General features: G+C 49.3%; 7 protein-coding genes across 7 annotated transcripts; 4 read left to right on the forward strand and 3 right to left on the reverse strand.

Moving 5' to 3' along the window:
- Window positions 1-809: 809 nt before the first annotated feature.
- EDB93DRAFT_1054303 (uncharacterized protein) lies at window positions 810-1,061 on the forward strand (the record flags this gene model as incomplete). The annotated part of the gene is made up of 2 exons (XM_041444729.1): window positions 810-916; window positions 965-1,061. Coding segments are annotated over 2 exons (204 nt in total), but the record flags the coding sequence as incomplete, so codon positions are not given.
- Window positions 1,062-1,295: 234 nt separating this feature from the next.
- Window positions 1,296-1,663, reverse strand: EDB93DRAFT_1336535 (uncharacterized protein; the record flags this gene model as incomplete). Its single annotated transcript, XM_041455337.1, has 2 exons — window positions 1,296-1,564; window positions 1,613-1,663. Coding segments are annotated over 2 exons (318 nt in total), but the record flags the coding sequence as incomplete, so codon positions are not given.
- Window positions 1,664-2,994: 1,331 nt separating this feature from the next.
- On the forward strand, window positions 2,995-5,847 carry EDB93DRAFT_1083005 (P-loop containing nucleoside triphosphate hydrolase protein; the record flags this gene model as incomplete). Its single annotated transcript, XM_041445732.1, has 14 exons — window positions 2,995-3,041; window positions 3,092-3,144; window positions 3,194-3,313; window positions 3,358-3,497; window positions 3,545-3,614; window positions 3,664-3,718; window positions 3,771-3,910; window positions 3,966-4,138; window positions 4,186-4,336; window positions 4,393-4,449; window positions 4,557-4,715; window positions 4,777-4,837; window positions 4,897-5,233; window positions 5,287-5,847. The coding sequence occupies 14 exons, from the start codon at window positions 2,995-2,997 to the stop codon at window positions 5,845-5,847; spliced, it is 2,124 nt and encodes a 707-aa protein (XP_041309041.1).
- A 181-nt stretch (window positions 5,848-6,028) lies between these two features.
- EDB93DRAFT_1249123 (uncharacterized protein) lies at window positions 6,029-7,559 on the reverse strand (the record flags this gene model as incomplete). Its single annotated transcript, XM_041452806.1, has 3 exons — window positions 6,029-6,284; window positions 6,335-7,446; window positions 7,503-7,559. 3 exons carry the CDS (start codon window positions 7,557-7,559, stop codon window positions 6,029-6,031), a joined length of 1,425 nt encoding a protein of 474 aa, XP_041309042.1.
- A 1,276-nt stretch (window positions 7,560-8,835) lies between these two features.
- Window positions 8,836-13,778, forward strand: EDB93DRAFT_1137628 (uncharacterized protein). Its single transcript, XM_041449198.1, has 10 exons — window positions 8,836-9,151; window positions 9,206-9,325; window positions 9,374-9,485; window positions 9,547-9,843; window positions 9,901-9,987; window positions 10,047-10,178; window positions 10,229-13,106; window positions 13,157-13,248; window positions 13,302-13,419; window positions 13,476-13,778. The coding sequence occupies exons 1-10, from the start codon at window positions 8,931-8,933 to the stop codon at window positions 13,598-13,600; spliced, it is 4,182 nt and encodes a 1,393-aa protein (XP_041309043.1). The 5' UTR covers window positions 8,836-8,930; the 3' UTR covers window positions 13,601-13,778.
- On the forward strand, window positions 13,753-15,445 carry EDB93DRAFT_254992 (uncharacterized protein). Its single transcript, XM_041455866.1, has 3 exons — window positions 13,753-14,035; window positions 14,098-15,198; window positions 15,247-15,445. The coding sequence occupies exons 2-3, from the start codon at window positions 14,098-14,100 to the stop codon at window positions 15,316-15,318; spliced, it is 1,173 nt and encodes a 390-aa protein (XP_041309044.1). The 5' UTR covers window positions 13,753-14,035; the 3' UTR covers window positions 15,319-15,445.
- Window positions 15,446-16,348: 903 nt separating this feature from the next.
- Window positions 16,349-18,814, reverse strand: EDB93DRAFT_254997 (cytochrome P450). Its single transcript, XM_041455867.1, has 13 exons — window positions 18,516-18,814; window positions 18,336-18,465; window positions 18,098-18,286; window positions 17,894-18,045; window positions 17,716-17,831; window positions 17,534-17,663; window positions 17,462-17,475; window positions 17,224-17,413; window positions 17,117-17,173; window positions 17,040-17,064; window positions 16,857-16,993; window positions 16,681-16,813; window positions 16,349-16,620 (listed from the first exon to the last, which is right to left on the reverse strand). The coding sequence occupies exons 1-13, from the start codon at window positions 18,721-18,723 to the stop codon at window positions 16,533-16,535; spliced, it is 1,569 nt and encodes a 522-aa protein (XP_041309045.1). The 5' UTR covers window positions 18,724-18,814; the 3' UTR covers window positions 16,349-16,532.
- Window positions 18,815-19,193: the final 379 nt, after the last annotated feature.

The following is a 19,193-nucleotide window of genomic DNA, read 5'->3' on the forward strand; positions in this document are numbered from 1 at the left end:
AAGCATTTGGCAAAGTTTTGCCGCCTTACGTCGTCGTGGAAAGCTCCGAGTAGCTCAGCTTCCTGTAGCGTCCTACCGCATGTTTTGGTGATTGTTTCACTGTTCGCACTGTGTTGTGCGCTGATGTACTGCTTATTAGAAATAAAATATCACACTCAGTGGTCTATGATACTATGAGCTTGTGTGGATGATATCTCCGGCACGACGTAGGCTGACGATATGGATGCTTGTTTTGGCAGTTTGACTCTATCATTGTGGTAAGCTCCCTTGAATAGCTTAAATTGCCTTCTCACTGTTGTACTCGTTTCAATCGTTTGTTTGTTTGTTAACGCCTGTATTAGGTACTGCTCCTTATCAGAAACAAAGGACCACGAAATTAATCGCCGCGTCATCGCAGCAATTAAATCAATAATAAATTCCGTTTCTCTGTTCAGCGGTCTTCTAGATTGAGTGGGGTTACTGAGTTCATGACAATTTATAGGCATCACGATAACGCCTCCAGTCACCCTAGTATAGAAGGCATCCGTTTGGGTGGCTGGATCACCGCGCTAAGTTGGCGTAGCGTTTCGTTGACAGTATCTAACATGTCCGTCGAGGAAAAGATGTCTGAATCTTTGGCAGAAAATGTTGTCAGTGTCGAATGGCAATGATGACTTTCTAGCTGGTGGTGGATAGCATCCTCGGGTATATCATCTCTCTATGCGCCATGGCTACGGACGGGCGATACTTTTCCTTGTTCCTCGTGACCACAGAATATTGCGGTAACTTCTGATTAGAACGCTGAGCGTACGGTTGATACATTTTCGAAAGGGTTTGCCTTGACATTGCCCTGGGTTGCAAACACCATTCCTCGTCCACCGGAAAAACGCTCCGTAGCCATGGGACTTGTCAATGGATTCGGAAACCTCGATATTATGTGAGCCCTCTATTAGTCAGTGCAATGCCGGCTTTCAAGATTTCATAGAATGGGCTTGTATGTCTGGAATGCTTCGTGGAATTCTCGATACCATCAATTCATGATTATAGCATTGTGCAGTCTCGTTTTATCTACAGCCCTGAGCTTCGGTGAGGATGTTAATCAAAGAGAAAAAGAACATGGATATGGAGGCGAAAAATTCAGTAGAGGGCCTCGGCCGTAAATGTATTGAAGAGGTTGCTAGATTGGAAGGGATTGCATTCGAGGAAGCTGTGCAAAGAAGGAAGGGCTGGTATCTGTGTTGATTTTTTTTTTTGCTTCATATTAGTGTTTTGGGGTCGGGCATGTCGTCAGCGTTGTAGTCTATGACATTGGCGGTGCCAAGAGACTTGAGGTAAGAATGGTGGCGAGGGGACGCGGTTGCAATGACTCGCTTGTACCCAGCAAGGGCCAACAGCTGAACAGCGTATGGACCCCCGAGGTAGCTCCCGCACCATAAATGAGGATCGGAGTCTCTTCATGAGGAGGCAGTACAAAGGCGGGGAACGTTGGCAGAGCAAGTTTCAAACAATTAGACAACGAGTAAAATGTAGTTACGAAGTTGTCGGGAATTGTTGCAGCTGCTTCCAGCGAGTAATCATCGGGGAGCTACGAGTCTAGTTAGCACTTGCATTGAAAGCGTGAATCATTTCAAACCTTGGCGCAGCTGGAACTGTTTATGTTTGCACGCTCTTGTAAACCTTTTCCCTTGGATCCCGCCGTTGTAAAAGCGCCAACCTAGAAGACAAGATGAGCATTAGACTTGTTCATTTGTCTCGAACAAATATTCAATATGTTCACCTTGTCTCCCGTCCACGCCGAAGCCCACGGCTTCTACAACCCCGCTGAGATTGAGGCCTAATATGACTGGGTATTCGCTCGGGTCATCTATGACTCGACCATAATGCGCCATGTATGTATCACTGCACTGAATGCTACTTTTACTATCACCTCATCGGGTCCAGGAGATGGTGTAGGGACTTGGATAACAGACGTTATCCCAACGGCTGTAGTCGCGAATGCTAGATGAATTTGCGCTGACATGGCAGTCTGAAACGGTGACTGTGTGGCACTTGATAGAAAGTGTTTACACTTGAGAGAGTCGATATGGATAGAATCAATAGTATGGACTAAGGATTCAAACGATAGATCTGTCCGGACTAAGATACTTATATTCAGTTCGGGCAGAAAAGTAGACATGACTCTATCGCGAGTTTATATGCTGTGGGGTACGGAATGTCATGAAATACGAGAGAAGGAAATAAGATGAGCCAGAAGGGGATGTATTAAGGAGAATACTATTGCCAGCTGTGATTGCTATCCTCGACATAACTTAAAGGGAGAAGGGTTTTGTCGGTTGAATTCGACGGTCCAGCCTGGCTGGTGGCAGTGGACCAATCGAACCAAATAGACGCGTCGCGTTTCTCACGTGCCGCTTGTTTTCACTGCCTTAATCACCCACCCGTGTACACCACTCAGAGTCTCCGTCGCGAACGTGACTGCGCTTTGTCTATTTTTCGCCGCGCTGACTTGATCTAGACACAGAATAAAGTACGGAACGGTTCGCGACGATACATGATTGGCAATAAGTTGAGCTACCTTTCAGATCATGTCGGATCAGATGAGGTGGGTACTAGGATCTAATTTCAGGTGGACTTTGTTGACGTTTATACTCGCAGATGGAAGAGATTCTTGAAATGACCCTCATGGACCAACTTCCCGGTTCACCTGTTAATATTGCAAATCCATCCAAATCTGTAAAGACGACGCCGTCGTATCTTCAAAGACATGATGTCAACACCCGATTGTCTTCTCTAGAGGTTGAGATACAAGGGATAGACGAACAGATCAAGAAGTTGACTGCTCTACGGGAGACCTTAATTGCTGAAAAAGATGACCTCACTCGAGAGCGCAGCCGTATCAACATGGTGTCACCGCCAAGGGGGTCCAATGACGCTGGTCGGACTAAGGACAAGGGAAAAGCGGCTACAGTCGACTACACTGTTAGTTTTGACTGGTCAACACAGCTGCAGTTAACAATGAAGAAGGTTTTCGATATCGGTGACTTTCGACTGTGCCAGAAAGGGTCAGTGCGGTGCTCCACTTCCTTCCTGAATCTTAAAGGACTCATAACAGAGTCTGCAACGCTAATATGGATGGCCGAGATATTGTCTGTGTCATGCCCACCGGTAGGGCGATAGGTGATGCCTTTTTTCCACTGCTAACGTGCTGTTGCAGGAGGTGGCAAGTCGTTAACCTATCAACTTCCTGCTCTCCTGACGCCAGGGTGCACACTGGTGATATCTCCCCTCATTTCCCTGATGACGGATCAGATTCTACATCTGAGAGAGTCAGGAGGTATGTTCGCTTTTATCTGAAATTTCCTGTCTTCAATACTAAAGTCCTCCCAGTGGAAGCTGTAATGTTGACGGGGGGAACTCCGCGTCCTCTACTTAACGAGATTCAGCAAAGGCTAACATCCATGGCATCGTCTCAGGCGCAAGGACATCAAGGTCGGGACATTAAATTATGCTACGTCACGGTAATACAGCAACCGACAAAATGATCTCATGCTGATTTATGCATCAGCCGGAGAAGATAGCTAAAAGCAAGCCATTTATGTCTCTTTTGCGCAAGCTTGTGGAAGGTGGAAAGCTTGGTAGGTTCCGAGTCCGTAATATTGAAATCCTATGATTGATTTGCACAAGCTCGGATCGTTATCGATGAAGCTCATTGCGCTTCTCAAATGGGTCATGATTTTCGGTACGATTTTTGTCTTTACAGGCATACAGCCATCTCACCAATCGCGCTCCAGCCCAGACTACAAAAAATTAAGCACCCTTCGCCAGTTCTTTCCTCATGTGCCCATTCTCGCATTGTCTGCAACCTGTCCCCCAAGAGTTCTCCAAGATATTCTTAAGATTCTCAAAATGAAACCGGTAGTAGATGGGAAAGGTGTGTATGCTTTTTGAATGTGCGGACAACTAAAACAACATACTATTGCGCACAGCTGCTCCACCAGATGGCACGGTGTATTTTTCTGCGCCTCTGTATCGCAAAAATCTGCATTACACTGTCTTGTCAAAGCCATCTTCTGCAAAAGAACTCATTGCGACCATGTCGGACTACATTTTGCAAAATCACAGAAATGATAGTGGCATTATATATTGTCTCACCAAGAAGGTATTTTTGGCCAAGTCATCTGCGGGCGTCGACTTCACATTTTGAAGGATGCAGAGTCAGTTGCTGAAAGTATACAAGCGGTGAGCAACGGCCGCATCAAAACGGGCGTCTATCACGCGGATGTCGAGGATGGGCAGAAAGAAAGGCTTCACATGCAATGGAGGGAAGGGAAAGTTCAGGTTGTCTGCGCCACAATAGGTCCGCCTCATGTGTCACATCACATGGACTTCGGGTCCTGATGACCTTCGGGGTAGCTTTCGGCCTAGGGATTGACAAGGGCAACGTTCGATTTGTGCTCCACCATACAGTGCGTCTTTCATTTCAGATGTTTTATGCAATGAAGATGTTGAAATATGCCATCTCAGATATCGGTTTGTGGAGCCTCAAAGTACTGGCAGTGTTCTGCGTATTCATCGAGTGCTTGCCATTTCACAGAAGTCTCTTGACGGATACTATCAGGAGTCTGGCCGTGCTGGGCGAGATGGTCAAGATGCAGACTGCGTATTGTATTATCGTCCACAGGATGCTACTCGTCAGGCTTCCATTACGTGCAGTGACCAGGATGGCGTGGTGAAATGTGAGCCATCTCCATATTTGAATATGAACTATCACGCAATACTTTCTCGTGTCCGCCGCAGTGCATGACATCTTACGTTTCGCGCAAGATATGCAAGAATGCCGCAAGATCTTATTTGCAAGGTAAGCCTAATTCGTGCTAGTGTCTACCTTCTCACAAGTACGTTTGGTGATCGTTATAGGTACTTTTCGGAATCATCCGATCTCTCTATGGCCTCATGGACCACGAACGAGTCAGATGCAATGGACCGATGTGGCCATTGCGATAACTGTACGAGACCTCCTGCCAACGTAGAACACAAAGATGCCACAGTTGAAGCGTGGCAGATTCTAAAGATACTTGAAGCTGTAGAGGGTAGTGGCGGACGGCTGACTATTTCTGGCCTTAGTGACCTGGCGCGCGGTCTAGGTGGTGGTTCATTCGAAACTGGTGGCAGCGGAAAACGCCGAAATGCCAAAGAGAAGATACAGATTGATTATGATTCCGTAGCTGGCGGCAAAGTGAGGCTATCAAAGGACGTGAGTTCTTATTTCCCATGTCAAGTTTGATTTGATCTGAGATGATGTAAAAGGATATGGAGTCGCTAATTGTGCAGATGCTTGTGTTGCGGTACCTCGAGGAGGCCTTTTCGTCGACGGCATATACTGTGAACGTTTACGTCGCACCCGGTAACCAAGCACTCCGGCTCACTCGCTTCATTCGTGAAGATATCGTCAACGGAGGCGGACCTAGAATCCAATGCTCCTTCAGGAGACATGGGCGTAAAGTGAAGAGCAAGAAGGCTGCCACTGACAGGCAATCTCCTGACATTCCCGATCTTCAAGAAAACACGACTGCTGGCCCGTCACGAATTCGGCAACCAGCCCCATCAAGAAAGAAAAGGGTATATGAAGATGTATCGGACCCGGACGAAATTGACGGGGAAGACTTTACGAGCCAGATAAGGATGGTCGATGCCGAGGAGTCGGACGATGACGATGATGACGGTGCAGACTGGGCTTACTCACTTAGACCGCCCCAGCCAACCAAGAAGCGGCGAAAGAGTGAAAAGAAGACGAAGGAAATTCTCGCCAGATTAAATAGAAGGACGAGCGGGGATGAACATGAGGTTATATCTCTTTCGTCAGACTAATGTACAAACATGCAAGGATGTAACTTATCACCGTCATAATGCTAGAGACAGTATACCAGCTCCGATAAAACGTGGCGGAGAACACCTGAACGAATAAAACATCGAAAACGAAAAGTTGATCGGAGAGTGTCCGTGTTAGATAATGATGAAGCAGGGAACGGACTCATGATGCATCCGATTGTCACTCGTCGTCAGATGTCGGCGAGGGGACAGCGGTGAGGTAACCGGCGATAATACCATCCTGACACTTATAATTCGTTGGCTTCAATACAGAGCGCAGTGGAGGTTTGGGTATCAAACGATGATGGATGTCAATGCGAGTTCCCTCCTCATTCTGCCACCCACTTCCGGGCTCTGGATAGCCCTCAAGCTCAGGAGGGTACGCATCTCCTGGTGCTGGTGCCCGGTAGGAACCATCATTTCGCCAGAGTTGGTCTCTGAAGAACTACGGGTCAGCCTTCATACACATCAACAAAGTATGACAAACCCTCTGCGATTAAACCATCCCTTCCTTCTCTGATTTGGGAATATAGGCGATGGACATATCAAGTCATCGCACCACCGCACAGACCGTGCGGCGCACCCCGGCTGCTGTAGCAAGGCTTGTGTATGGTCACCATCAAAATTCCGGCGATGTGGTGCGCTAGGTGGTCGACAAATTGGTTCGGTGTCCTGCACGGGTCCCTGAACAGGAGGGTACTCGTAATGACCACCGGGGACCAAATCCAAGCCCGGAGGTGGTGGGATGGTAATAGAGAGGTTCCCTTTAAGGGACGATGAGCGCGACAGCTGCATGCCCAAGTGATTTCTCCCTTGCTCAACCACCGGTGGAGCCGGGAATGGCACGCGTTCACCATGCTTGAGTGATGTTGAGTGCTGGCGGGTGTCATATGACATAATGGAGCGCTCGCTTGCTAGGAGAATGCTGTCCTTACGTACTCTGGCGCTCACTGGGGGCGTAGGGAGTGGACGTGAAGGATAAGGGGCGTAGTTTCCCTTATTGGCAGTCATGGATGATGTTCTTTGCGCAGGACTCGCCTCACCGCATGAAGGGCACGAATGCCCCTGTGGAAAATTTGACACACCTCTGGGGTGGTACGAAGGGGGCGAACGCGAATGTGATTGCTCAGGGTTTGGCGAGGCAGCTCTGATCTGAAGCATCCGTGTGTTTGGGGGGCTATCCGTGACACTGCTGCTCGATGAGCCGGAGGAGATCTGTGTGTTGACTGAGAAGATAGAGTCGCATTCGCTCGTTACGTCAGAAGGCGAGTAAAGGTATTCAGCCTTGGACGATATTGAACGCTCATAAATGTATGTGTCGGGCACAGGTCCGGCATGAATAGCGTATCTCCCGGGGTTAGGCTTGTGCTCGTACGATCGCTTAGCAAAGCCTGGCTCCTCGGGCGGAGGAGCCTTTAATAGCTTCCTCGTGGGTTCCTGCTGGCGAGGAACGTGTCCGGACTGTTGTCTGGACTGAGAGTCCGCTCGTGTCATGGGGCGGTAGTCTAAGTCCACTTTCGCTGCATATGGACGTGCAGACATAGTCGGAGCCTTGAAAACCTGGAGAGAGAAGCCCGACGGTACCGGTAGGAAATAATTCTGCACAGCACAACGTGATCAGCGTGAGGCATACGGGTAATAAATACATTTCGCACTTTGGCTGCTCCACGGGGGGGAGGTCGGACAGCGGGATTGAAAGAGGAAGCAAACATTGTGAGCGGGTGAGGCTCTTACATGGGTGATTTGTGAACGCAGCTTTTAAACTGAGGGAACACATAAGAGGACCATTGGCGACCATGAGGCACGGTACACGAGACAAACAGGTTGTAAAACACGCGGTCTGATGCGTACGCGAGAAATGAGATCCAGTTTACCTGTAGATGGTGGGCACAATACATAGTATGAGTGTAAGCATATAGTTGGCGAATACAGGGTGGCTGGTGATTGAGCGGCAGTTTAGCCAGAAGCAAAAGCAAGCCCAATGATCCTTGACGCTCGTATAAACGTGGAAGTAGACAGATGTACGGCGCACTTTGAGTCATATGCTCTCATGGCCTTGCCTTGCTCATGACTTTGCTTTGCTCCGGAGCTTGGGAGCATGTAAACCTTATTCTAGTGCCAGGGTAGAGGCCAGTGTTTCGGGGAGTTGATCGTCATTTTGAGCAAAGCATGTCTTTGAGGTAAGACGTCAAATCAATGATTGATTAAATGACTGAAGAAATCACCATACTATGAAAACGAAGCGAAGGAGGAAACAAACCTGAATGTTCTAAACTTGCGGAGGGACTTCGGTGTCGATTAAGCGAATGCTCCCGAACTTCTCCATGGTTCTCACCATCTTCACTAATCACCAGTGAAATTTTGAAACAGGGCAGGACCTAACAGAACCACTACAGGGTCAAAGGGCGACGTTGGCGACGAATCAGAGTGATAACACACAGCATCTTAGTCAATCTCCTCGCGATCGAACAAATGAACCAGCATCGCAGAGTGCTGATCGAGATGACTCAGAATGCAAGTTAGCGCGATAGAAGACCGACACGATGAAATTATCAATAGAAATCCTCTGCAAACTGACCACACCTCGTATTGGGGGGCAAGCCGGAAGCACAGCAGATGAAGGCGGTCAGCCTTGGGCATGTTCGATGCACAGCGAAGTGGTTATCCGTTGACTACGGAGGGCAAGGGTGGCGCGAGGCAGTATGAATTCCGTGAATGATAACAGTGATTTTCGGGAGTGGTTTTATCCCAATTACACCAATGGGTGTACTTGAACGAGCTAACTTGAAAGTCCCGAGGAAAAGTATGTTGTCACAAGTACAGCATCATCCTCCACGAGTCGAAATTTTGTATGCAAGCCAGGAAGTAGTGTCCATGCTGGTGAATATTGTTATATTGACCTGCCCATCCTCCGAGGCACTACGGGTCAGGTCGAAGAGTGCATGAAGACTGACAAATTTAGCACAAACTGTTATATACATATTTGGTAGATAAAGGACCACGTTTAGGCTTTGTACCAAAAACTGCGGACAAGTTTTGGTAGATATTGACACGTCTTGAAGGCCTTAACCCAAACATTCGCCATGAAGCTTAAAGAAATCTACAGGACGTCCACTTTTGCGTGGTCACCGACCGCGTCGCTCCCCCTCATCGCGACTGGCTCGGTTGCTGGCGCACTCGATGAGTCTTTCTCGAACGAATCTCAGCTCGAGATATGGCAACCTGATTTCATGGACAAGAACGAATATGATCTCGGAGGAGATGGTTTGCCTGCCCCAAAGGGCGCGGTCACCGACAGCTCAAGGTGAGCGTGCTAGTCGCGTGCAAAAATAGAAGTCCATGAAAATGATCGTCATAGGTTCAACCGTCTTGCATGGGGTCAAGTGCATAGAGACCGTTCACGTGGTGTCATTGCAGCTGGTATGGAGAACGGCGAACTTGCTTTGTGGGACCCAGCAAAGATCATCGTTAATGCCGAGTACGTACATTTTATTACTAGGTTTCATCAGCTGACTAGGGTACCCAGTGTCGCAGAATCTTTGATTCTGCGCAACACCAGTCATACTGGTCCCGTCCGTGGCCTCGATTTCAACCCCATACAAACAAACCTTCTGGCTTCTGGTGCCATTAACGGCGAGGTGCGCAGATTTTCTTTTGCAAATCGCAAATTATCCTCCTGACACGTTTGTCGCAATATAGGTCTATATCTGGGATCTCAATGACCCGTCGAAGCCGTACTCTCCTACACCAGGCACACGGAGCACAAAGCTTGATGAAATCACTTCTGTTGCTTGGAACCAACAAGTGCAATACGTGCTTGCAGGCGCTAGCAGTACGGGATATACTGTGGTATGGGATCTGCGAGGGAAACGTGAGGTAGTCGCCCTCGCTTACGGTGGTGGTGCGGGCACGCTTGCAGGCCAAAGTGGTGTTGGTAGTGGAATGGCTGTTGGCGGCAGACGCGGTATGAGTGCGATTGCGTGGCACCCTGACAATGTAGGAATCCACAATTCAAACCGTTATACCATGGGACTAATTGGGATTTCAATTCAGGCAACCCGTCTTGTTACTGCTTCCGAGGACGACCTGTCTCCCGTAATCATGGTTTGGGATCTTCGAAATGCACGCGCACCGGAAAAAGTACGCTTTTAATATATTCATTCGTCCATTGCTAATGCGCCCCATGTTGTCGTTCCTAGATCCTTACGGGGCACGAGAAGGGTGTTCTGTCGCTCTCGTGGTGTAAACATGATGCAGACCTTCTGCTTTCCTGCGGAAAGGACAACCGCGCCCTCTGTTGGAACCCGCAGACATCTGAGATCATCGGCGAGGTATGGCTTGATTCATCGAATCATAATGTTCTGACTTCGTCTTTAAACAGCTTCCTTCTGCGGGTAACTGGGCTTTTCAAGTGGAATGGTGCCCACGAAATCCTGATCTCCTAGCTACCGCTTTCTTCGATGGCACGGTTGGGATTCACTCTATCCAGTCTACGAATGATGCTACAGTTCCCCCTGTGACCCCAAAAACCGATGGTGCAGATGTGTTTGATGTGCCAGGTTACTCCCATACCACAGCTCCGACGCTCAGTCTTAAACAACCACCCAAGTGGCTTCGCCGCCCATCTTCCTGCTCGTTCGGGTTTGGCGGACAGCTCATCAGCGTTGGTAATTTACCTGCAGCCTCAGGGAAAAACCAGAGCAGCGTGGTGCACATCCGAAAAGTTATTGCAGAGACAGACATTGTCGACCGGGCGCAAAGGTTGCAACAAGCTGTGGATACCAATACCTTGAGCACATTCGCAGAAGAACGGGTAAGCTCAGAAAAAGCTGGTGAAGATGGCTGGAAGGCCCTTCTTAGTTTGTTCCGTGCGAATTCGAGGGACGAACTTGTCACGCTGTTAGGTTACTCTAAAGAGGAGGTCAAGGGGCGTGTCGAGGAAGCGGTTGCGAAGCTGAAGGAGATTGTATCAGTCAACGCATCCAGCTATAGCGTAGATGAAGCAGGCGCGGACCCGGTGAAACCCCACGAGCCAGTGGTGTCCTTTGCAGAACCAGAAGCACAATACGATGGCAGTGAAGAAGATTTGTCGACGATGGGTGCTGAAAAGACGCCTTCGGAGGTAAGCGCCAGCGTTGCATCCGACGCCGTTCAGGTCACAGATGGCGAATCCACGACTACTGCTCCGAGTCTCTTTGGTGATGAAGGCGCCCTTGGTACACCCCAGATGGATGCGGGTGCTGATTTCTTCAGCACAATTGGTGCTGCGCCCGAACTCGAGGTGCCTCATCATAACTACGGTCTCGATTCAAGTGTCGCTGCCACCATTGGGTCTGGTCCCTCGAGTATAGCAAGCGAGAACCTGAAGAACAACACGTTCAAGATCTATCCATCTGACGAGAGTGAGACGGATGGGCTGGTGACGAAAGCACTGGTACTTGGTGACTTCGAGTCTGCTGTTTCGTTGTGTCTGTCTGCCGAACGCTACGCGGACGCTATCTTGCTCGCGATCAAGGGTGGCGAAGATCTCCTTCAACGCACCCAGAAGGCTTACTTCGAACGGCGCACCACTTCGTATCCCTATCTTCGTCTATTCCAGAGCATTGTCACCAATGATCTCTCGGACATCGTACAGAACGCCGATCTTCAAGAATGGCAGGAGATATTTGTGGTGCTGTGCACCTTCGCGAGCCAGGAGGAGTTCTCGAACCTTGCGGAGCAACTTGGGAGCAGGCTAGAATTCCAGAGCAGTCTGATGCGTGAGGGCAGTGCAGGGAACGAGGAGGATGCCCTTGAGTTGAGGAAGACGGCGACCTTGACATATCTAGCCGCAGGAAGGCTGGAGAGACTCTTGAACATCTGGATCGAGGAGCTCGCCGAAGAGGAGATTTTGTTATTGGATGATCAAGATCAACTGAGCAATTCGCGGTATGCAGCCCATGCCCATGCTCTGCACACTTTCATAGAGAAGGTGACCGTATTCCGCGATGCCACTAAGTATGTGGACGGCGATCTGGCACAGGTATCAGGTGAAGACGCCGGTGCGAAAACGTACAAGCTCGCCGCGTTGTACGATCGATACTTTGAGTATGCAGACGTGCTCAGTACTCAGGGTTTGGTGAAGGAGGCTGTTGCCTTTTTGAAGTTAACGCCGGCAGATTACATAGGGTCTGCGTTGGATTGTGCAGGAATCAGGGAGCGTCTACTGATTACTTCCGGAGAGCGTAGGGTGACCCCAACTGCTCCTGTAACAGGCACGAGCCTTGCTGCTGACCCTGCACCTACTATCCCCCCCATGTCATTTGGCTACTCTAGCTACCCGCCATCTGTCCCTGCTCAGACATATGCGCCAGTTCAATCCAACTTTCAACCATCATATGATCCATATGCTGTACCTGCTCCTGCCAGGCCGATTCACCCCACGTCCGTTCCGCAGCCAACCCAACATCAACCTCTACCATCGTCCCGTGGTCCTGTGCCTTCCTCTGCACCGCCGAAACGCATGCCAAATGGCGGCTGGAACGATGCTCCCGTTATGACTAATGATCGTCGCGCCCCATCATCATTGAATCTTCAGAAGCCTGTGGCTATAGTGTCCCCCTTCCCCAATGCTCCTTCTCCCAGAATTGCGTCACCCCCCGCTCTTGGCACTCCAATCACCGCCGGGCATGGTCAGAACGCTCCACTTCCCCCTCCGCCACGGCCGACAAGCGTGCAGGGTCGGGTGGCACAGCGGATGATGCAGCCACCTCCCTCTCAGGCTCGACCTCCCTCTGGGCCTCCTACTCATCCACAGGGCATGCAACCACCCTCAAACCGACTAATGTCTCCCGCCCAACAGCATGCACCTCTTCCTTCTGTTCCTGGTCCATACTCGCCGTCCACGCAGCCCGCTCAGTTACAACCTCCTGGACCGTATGCGCGTGCTACTCCTCCACCTGGACCTCTACGTGGCCCACCTGGACCATACGCAACGCCTTCGCCGGGACAGGCTGGTCCTCCGGTACCGCCGCCAGGTCCCTATGCGCCTCCTCCAGGCCAAGCTCAGCAACCACCACCGGGCCCATACGCGCTCCCTCCTGGCCAAGTCCAGCAGCAACCCCGTGGAATTCCACAAGGTCCACCGCGAGTGGCCCCCGCACCACATCCGCTCGCTGGTCTTCCTCCTCAGCAGGGACCTTCCGGAGTTGCGCCAGCCGGAAGTGCCAGCAACACGCAGCCTGCGCGTTCTCGACAAGGTCCACCGCCACCAAAATATCGTATGTCTTCTTAATGATGTAGTAGGTACATGACTGAATAGTGATTCTAGCCCCGGGAGACCGGACTCATATCCCTGAGCCTGTGTTGCCCATCTTCAATATCATCAACGAGCAACTCACACGAATGAAGCAGACGACGCAAGTACGTGATTGCCTTTTGTGATCAAAACTGTTCTGTGACCATCCATCTCATAGCCCCAACAACGACGAATGGCCGATGACCTTGAGCGCCGAATCAACTCTCTATTTGATGCTTTGAATTGTGAGACGTTGTCCAAGCCTGTGGCTGACCAGTTGCTTGTTTTGGCAAGAGGTACGTGTCTTTCGTCGATACGTTTGGAGAATCCTGATTCGAGGATTGCTTGACAGCTATGGAGGCGCATGACCGAGATGCTGCATTGTCTATCCACGTCGACCTTCTCACTCGTGGCTCGCAGACAGATGACATTGGCTTATGGATGTCGGCAATCAAGCAGCTCATTATTCGCATGTAAAAGTTTGTTAGGAGAGATGTGTTGTTCGCTTTTTACTATCCACATGAATATTTAGATTGATGGTATTGGAAAATGCTAAATCAGTAATGTTGAGTCTCCCAGTGAGTGTTGGTATAGACATCCCCGAACGTGTAGATAATTTCTTATTCATTTGCGCTAAAAACTTGAGAATGTTGCCCTTGAAACCAAATCATCTTCATTGTTGCAAGAAAGGCTTCAAGCTTCAGATGAGTTGTGTCAGGCTTGTGGTAATCGTAGTAATCATCGGATGACTGTACGGCGGATAACCGGGTATTATTGACTGCCAGTGCGCGTCCTCTGAACCTCTGACTGCCAGTACAACAAGCATTGGTCCATCACCGTCACAGATATACAGAAATCCGCAATCCAATCATCGAATAATCATCTGATTTGAACGATTGAATCTGGCAAGTGGTGGGTGCCGTTACTTCAAATCGGAGTCTCGCAATTCAGATCTCAGCTGATAAACTCTCCAGATGTCTTTCGTTCCTCCTGAACTTGTTCTATGTATCTTAGAACACGGGTACTACACCTCGCTATGCACCCCGAACTATAGCCTCCTTAAAGCTGCTGCGCTGGTGTGTAAGACCTGGTCAGGACCTGCACAAACCCTGCTCTTTCGCTGCGCCACCAAACTTGAGCAGCACAATATCCCTATATTCCGTGCAGCACTACTCTCTTCGGCGAGCCGGGGAAAAGCCTTGGGTGAATGTATACGAATCCTCGAAATATCAGTCGGAAAAACCTCGAATGGGGGACGCGGATGCAGTCCAGATGACTTTGTAATCCTTCTGCAGGCTTGTCCTCAGTTGTATGAGCTCGCGCTGAGCATCACTGGAGTACACGAATTCGAGGAGGAGATACTGAAGAAGCTGGGGGATGTAGGGAGGAAACTGAAAGCGCTCACACTGGTGCAGTGTGGACTCCAATCGCCCATCCTTTTCCAACTGCTCAAGATATGGAATAACATCCAATTTCTCAAAATTGAAAAGGAGATTGCTGCGTGGCCATGGCGCACTGATACCACGCCGGTGTTACGGAAAAATATTGACCCTGACGAGTTGGCACAACGACCTGGCGCAGAGGTTCACTTGTATGAGCTTGCCCTGTCTAGGTTTCCAACATCAGATGTTTTAACCTGGTTGCTTGAATCATCTGTCGACTCCCTCCGCATCCTAGAGCTGCGAGATATACCAGGACCCACGCATCGAACTATTCTTTCTCTTCATGCCCCGCGACTTCGTTCCCTCCGTCTCACAAACTACAATTGTAATTCTGCCGCTTTCCTACGCATGTGTACTGCGCTCGAAGAGCTAGTAATTTATCACGTGCCCACACATTTTCCACTAGTACCCGACCTCCCACCCACTATCGAACACCTCTCTTTCAGAAATCCCAATCACATGTACCGCAACACGCTCCAGCCTATCATCGAAGCAGTGGACGCGCTTCCAAGCCTTAAAGTCCTGACGTGTGACAAGAACATAGAGCAGCTGGTCGGAGATTACGAGATATTGAAGGCGAAATGCAGAATGAAGGGTGCAGAGGTTATCGTATCAGATATGCCATTCTGGGTGGTGGGTGTCATAGCAATGCTCCTGTTCTGCGCTCATGTCAAATATCAGTATGAAGACCCTATCAAGGTACACCGTTTCCCTCGAACTCGTTCCGTGTCGAACTTCGACGCGATGTTTTAATCATGAGGAAAGAACCAGACAAACTGCTGGCTCTGGTTTTGCGTCACGAGCTTAGATCACTACACTATGGGCAACATACATCGGAACCCTGGATAAATCTAATCAGTTTTCCCGTTCATATAAAGCGATTTAGCGAACGCATTGAGTCTTGCGTGGCCTCCGGCTGGGACCCTCGGTCTGAACTTGAGTTAAATATTTATCTCCACTCCCATGAATAAATCCTACGCCTCCGCACACCTCACCGCAGCTCTCGTATGACGGGGCAATCGCAGCCAGCATTACCTCGTCTGCATCTGGCGCTTCTTCAGTGCATGTATTTGTCAATATATCAGCAAGCGATGCAGAATGGTTTCGTTGCAGTATGGGAATTGGATGAAGACCTCTTCCCGCACCGTACAGAGGTCGCAAGCCCACACCCTTTCGCATAGACACATCACGCCACTGCTTGTACACTCCCAGAATGACCTATTGGAGCTCATAATGGCCTACCGTCACTCACGAAAGGGCTTACCCTTGCAAGCCGAGGGCTGGCGGACCTCCTGACATCGCTCTGGCGTCCCGGTAAGAAAGGATTGAACTCCAAAATGCCGACGGGACGACTAGTACATAAGAACTTATCCTTCGCGCAGCGCCACTGCTTCAGTCGCTTAGAATCCTGATGCTCGAAGCATGAGAGACGTAGCACTTCGTGATGCACTGCGTGTGCGAGGGTTCGGAAGATCCACGGCAGTCGCACGATGCAACGTGCCAGGCAGCGCAGCTGATGCGGTGTGGATAAGATTGGAGGCGCGTATAGGGCGCTTTCAGAAAGCTGTTGCCTTTGCCACCAGGAACCTGTTCCTGTGAAACACATTGATGTTATCTCTACAGTCAATTGACTCCATCCGCATCGAGCGCTCAAGCGCTCAACTGCAAACTCACGGTTCGACGGGTGACGCTTTCCTGTTGTGGGACTAGGGAATTGCACGGGTAAACTCCAGGGGTGAAGAAGGCCAGCTTGATCAGAACTCCCATCTACTATAATTTCTAATTGATCTTTTTGAAAACTATTCTGGCACAACGCCCTTGACCCAACAGCTAGACATGCCGGGTGACTGAGACCCATATGACACATTTCTGTTCCATCGCAACTACTGACCTAGTGTACACTCGAAATGCATAATTGATTGATGAGTCCCCCAATGCCCCAATGGGGCGAACTGTCATCCCTTCTTTCAAGACTCGGCAGTTCGCCAACTGTCCACACGGCCCGAATGAATGTGAGATCGTGCCGAGATACAGCAAGGAAAGTCCGCAGGAGAGCTGGAGCAACGAAACTGTTAGTGACGAGAAAGTGATAGAATGCACGAGAAAGTCAAGTACCGAATTACTCCTGGGTTGAACGTGGGAGTGAATGTGATCACTTTGCCTTGATCATCTTTGCCAGAAGAAATATCCAATGTGGCCAACACAGTCACAACGGCCGACCACACGGAGGAATCAGCAGTATACACTCCTAATTACGTCAGCGATACTTCTATAGGATTAAAATAACGAACCTGGACATCTACGCCGACCAAAACCAAAAAAGTATTGTGCGGGGTCATCACTTGTCAACGCACCGTTGACGTCGATAAACCTCTCTGGCATAAAACGAGATGCGTCGGGGTACCGCTTTTCATCCCGTGTAATAGCCCTAAAATCAAGTCAGTGTCACGAAAGCTGGGAGGAATATATCGGACCATGTATTGTATGTGACGATTGCGCCTGATGAGTACGATATTGTCAATGATAATCGAATGGGACAAAAACATCAGACCTTTTGGAATGAAATAACCATCGTATACGTCGTCACTCGAGGTAGCATGTGATATGCCTATGAGATCATCTTCAGTACAGACCAGATCACTTAGCAGGGAAGAATACCAAGGGGTGCAACGGGCTCCCATCGGAAAGTCTCTCGTACAATTGCATCAATGTAGGGTAGTGATGCTCTGTCCTCGAATGTTGGCAGCCGTTCTTTTCCAACCACTGAGTCGATTTCCTCTTGCGCACGTTTCTGAACGTCTGGATGCAATACCATAGCCAGAAAAAAAACCTTTAAAACTGTCGCAGTCTGTAACGAGGATGAGGAGCAAATAACATGATGGAGTTGCCCACTTACCGCCTCATATGCAGCTGTGTAATATTAGTGTATGCCAAGAGCACAACGTTGCTTGTAAAAAAGCTTACTTACCCATGACAGCAGTAGAAGCTGTTTTCCTCAAGGCACTCTCGAATACAGGATTGAATGCATCCTCTTGTGTTTCTATCTGTCGCAAATTTTCTGCGACCATAGAAGATCGAGCGAGGAACGAGCTGTCTGCCTTGGCAAGCGTCGAACCAAGGTCTACAACCAAGAGAAAAAAAATTACCCACCATGTGCTGTCGGACATGTCGAATTGGCCTGTCGGCCATTTCATTGAGGCGCTCGGTCGATACTCGAGCAACACGCTTCATCGAGGATCCCCAGCACCAGTCAGGTAACTTAAGTACTACATTTCACCAAAGTGCATGTCATGTTAATACCTTTTTATTTGAAAAAGGTAAAGCTCACAGAAGGGGAACTTCTTGAGTATCAATGATCTCTGTGGGGTTAATACGCTCACGCCCGGAACCAGAGCCTTTACCACATTCTCCACCAAAGGATCATCACGAGCACTGATATCGTAGCCATATATAGCTGACATCACAATTGATAACGAGAACCTGTGAATAGGTAAATAATCGTCCAATTTGTAAAAAAAAATCATTTTCTGACGTTGCGAAGTGATCATGATAATGTTGAGGGTCATCGACTAGGTTGACGATCATCTCACGAGCCCGCCTGATGTGCGTTGGGCGATATTGTACTGCAAGCTCGGGACGGAAAGTTTGGTGGAAGATTCGTCGGCAGAGACGCCATTCATAGCCATAATTCATAAATCCAAAACTGATTGAAAAACCATATCTACAAGAGCCTCAGACTGGTTGAATAGAAGAATACTGAAAGAACGCACGGCTCGACTGTGGCGAGGTATGGTCGATTGGAGTAAATCCGAGAACGCTTGTCCAATAAGGCTTCTGCAACGTGCTGAGAATTGACCACGACAATGGACTCGTCTATCATTCGCAGGAAGACCAAGTCTCCTGATGTAATAATTTGTAGTACGTATGCTCCATACTATCTGTTCACGTACCATACGCAGCACCCAAATCGGTATAGGTCAGCCAAGGCTCCCGAGAGTCAACTGACAAGATGTTCCCTAATACTGGGAGCGGCACAGGGCCAGGAGGAAGAGAAAGTTTATTCCGTCGCCTCGTGGACTTGCTAAGCGCCTTGACGGCGCCAAAGAAAAGCAGAATGCCGGCGAGGATAGCAAGGCGACTATCAACTGCAGGGGCCATGATTCAAGCGGTGGGTCAGCGAACGGCACGTTATGCAACTGTCCTTATAACTACGGGGGAAGCAGTAAATGGCCGTCGATTATGCAACTTGGTGATATGTCCCTTATGGCTATATATGTATATTGCTTCTGGCTCAAAACACGTTGACTAGGTATGTGCAGCGACGGTTGATGATGACCTGATCAGATGGGAAAATTATAGGGAGGATATTATGACTGTAAAAGGAGAAGACATACACAAAATGTGGAAAGGACGTAATACCAGGCAAGGGACATGCATCGGAGCATTGTGTTTGAACATAACAAGCAGCTTCAAGTTTGCATTACATATCTTTGGTGCATTCTCATGGTGTCCGCTCGACGCAAATTTATGTTACTGCGGGGATAGATCACCCCCACGCATAAATCTCCGGCTACAGCGTCATCTCCGCTCTTTACATCCCACATTCGCCGGGAGGGAGTGATATTATG

Source organism: Suillus bovinus, assembly GCF_016758785.1.
Source record: "Suillus bovinus strain UH-Sbo-P2 chromosome Unknown EDB93scaffold_18, whole genome shotgun sequence".
In the NCBI taxonomy this organism is placed as follows: Eukaryota; Fungi; Basidiomycota; class Agaricomycetes; order Boletales; family Suillaceae; genus Suillus; species Suillus bovinus.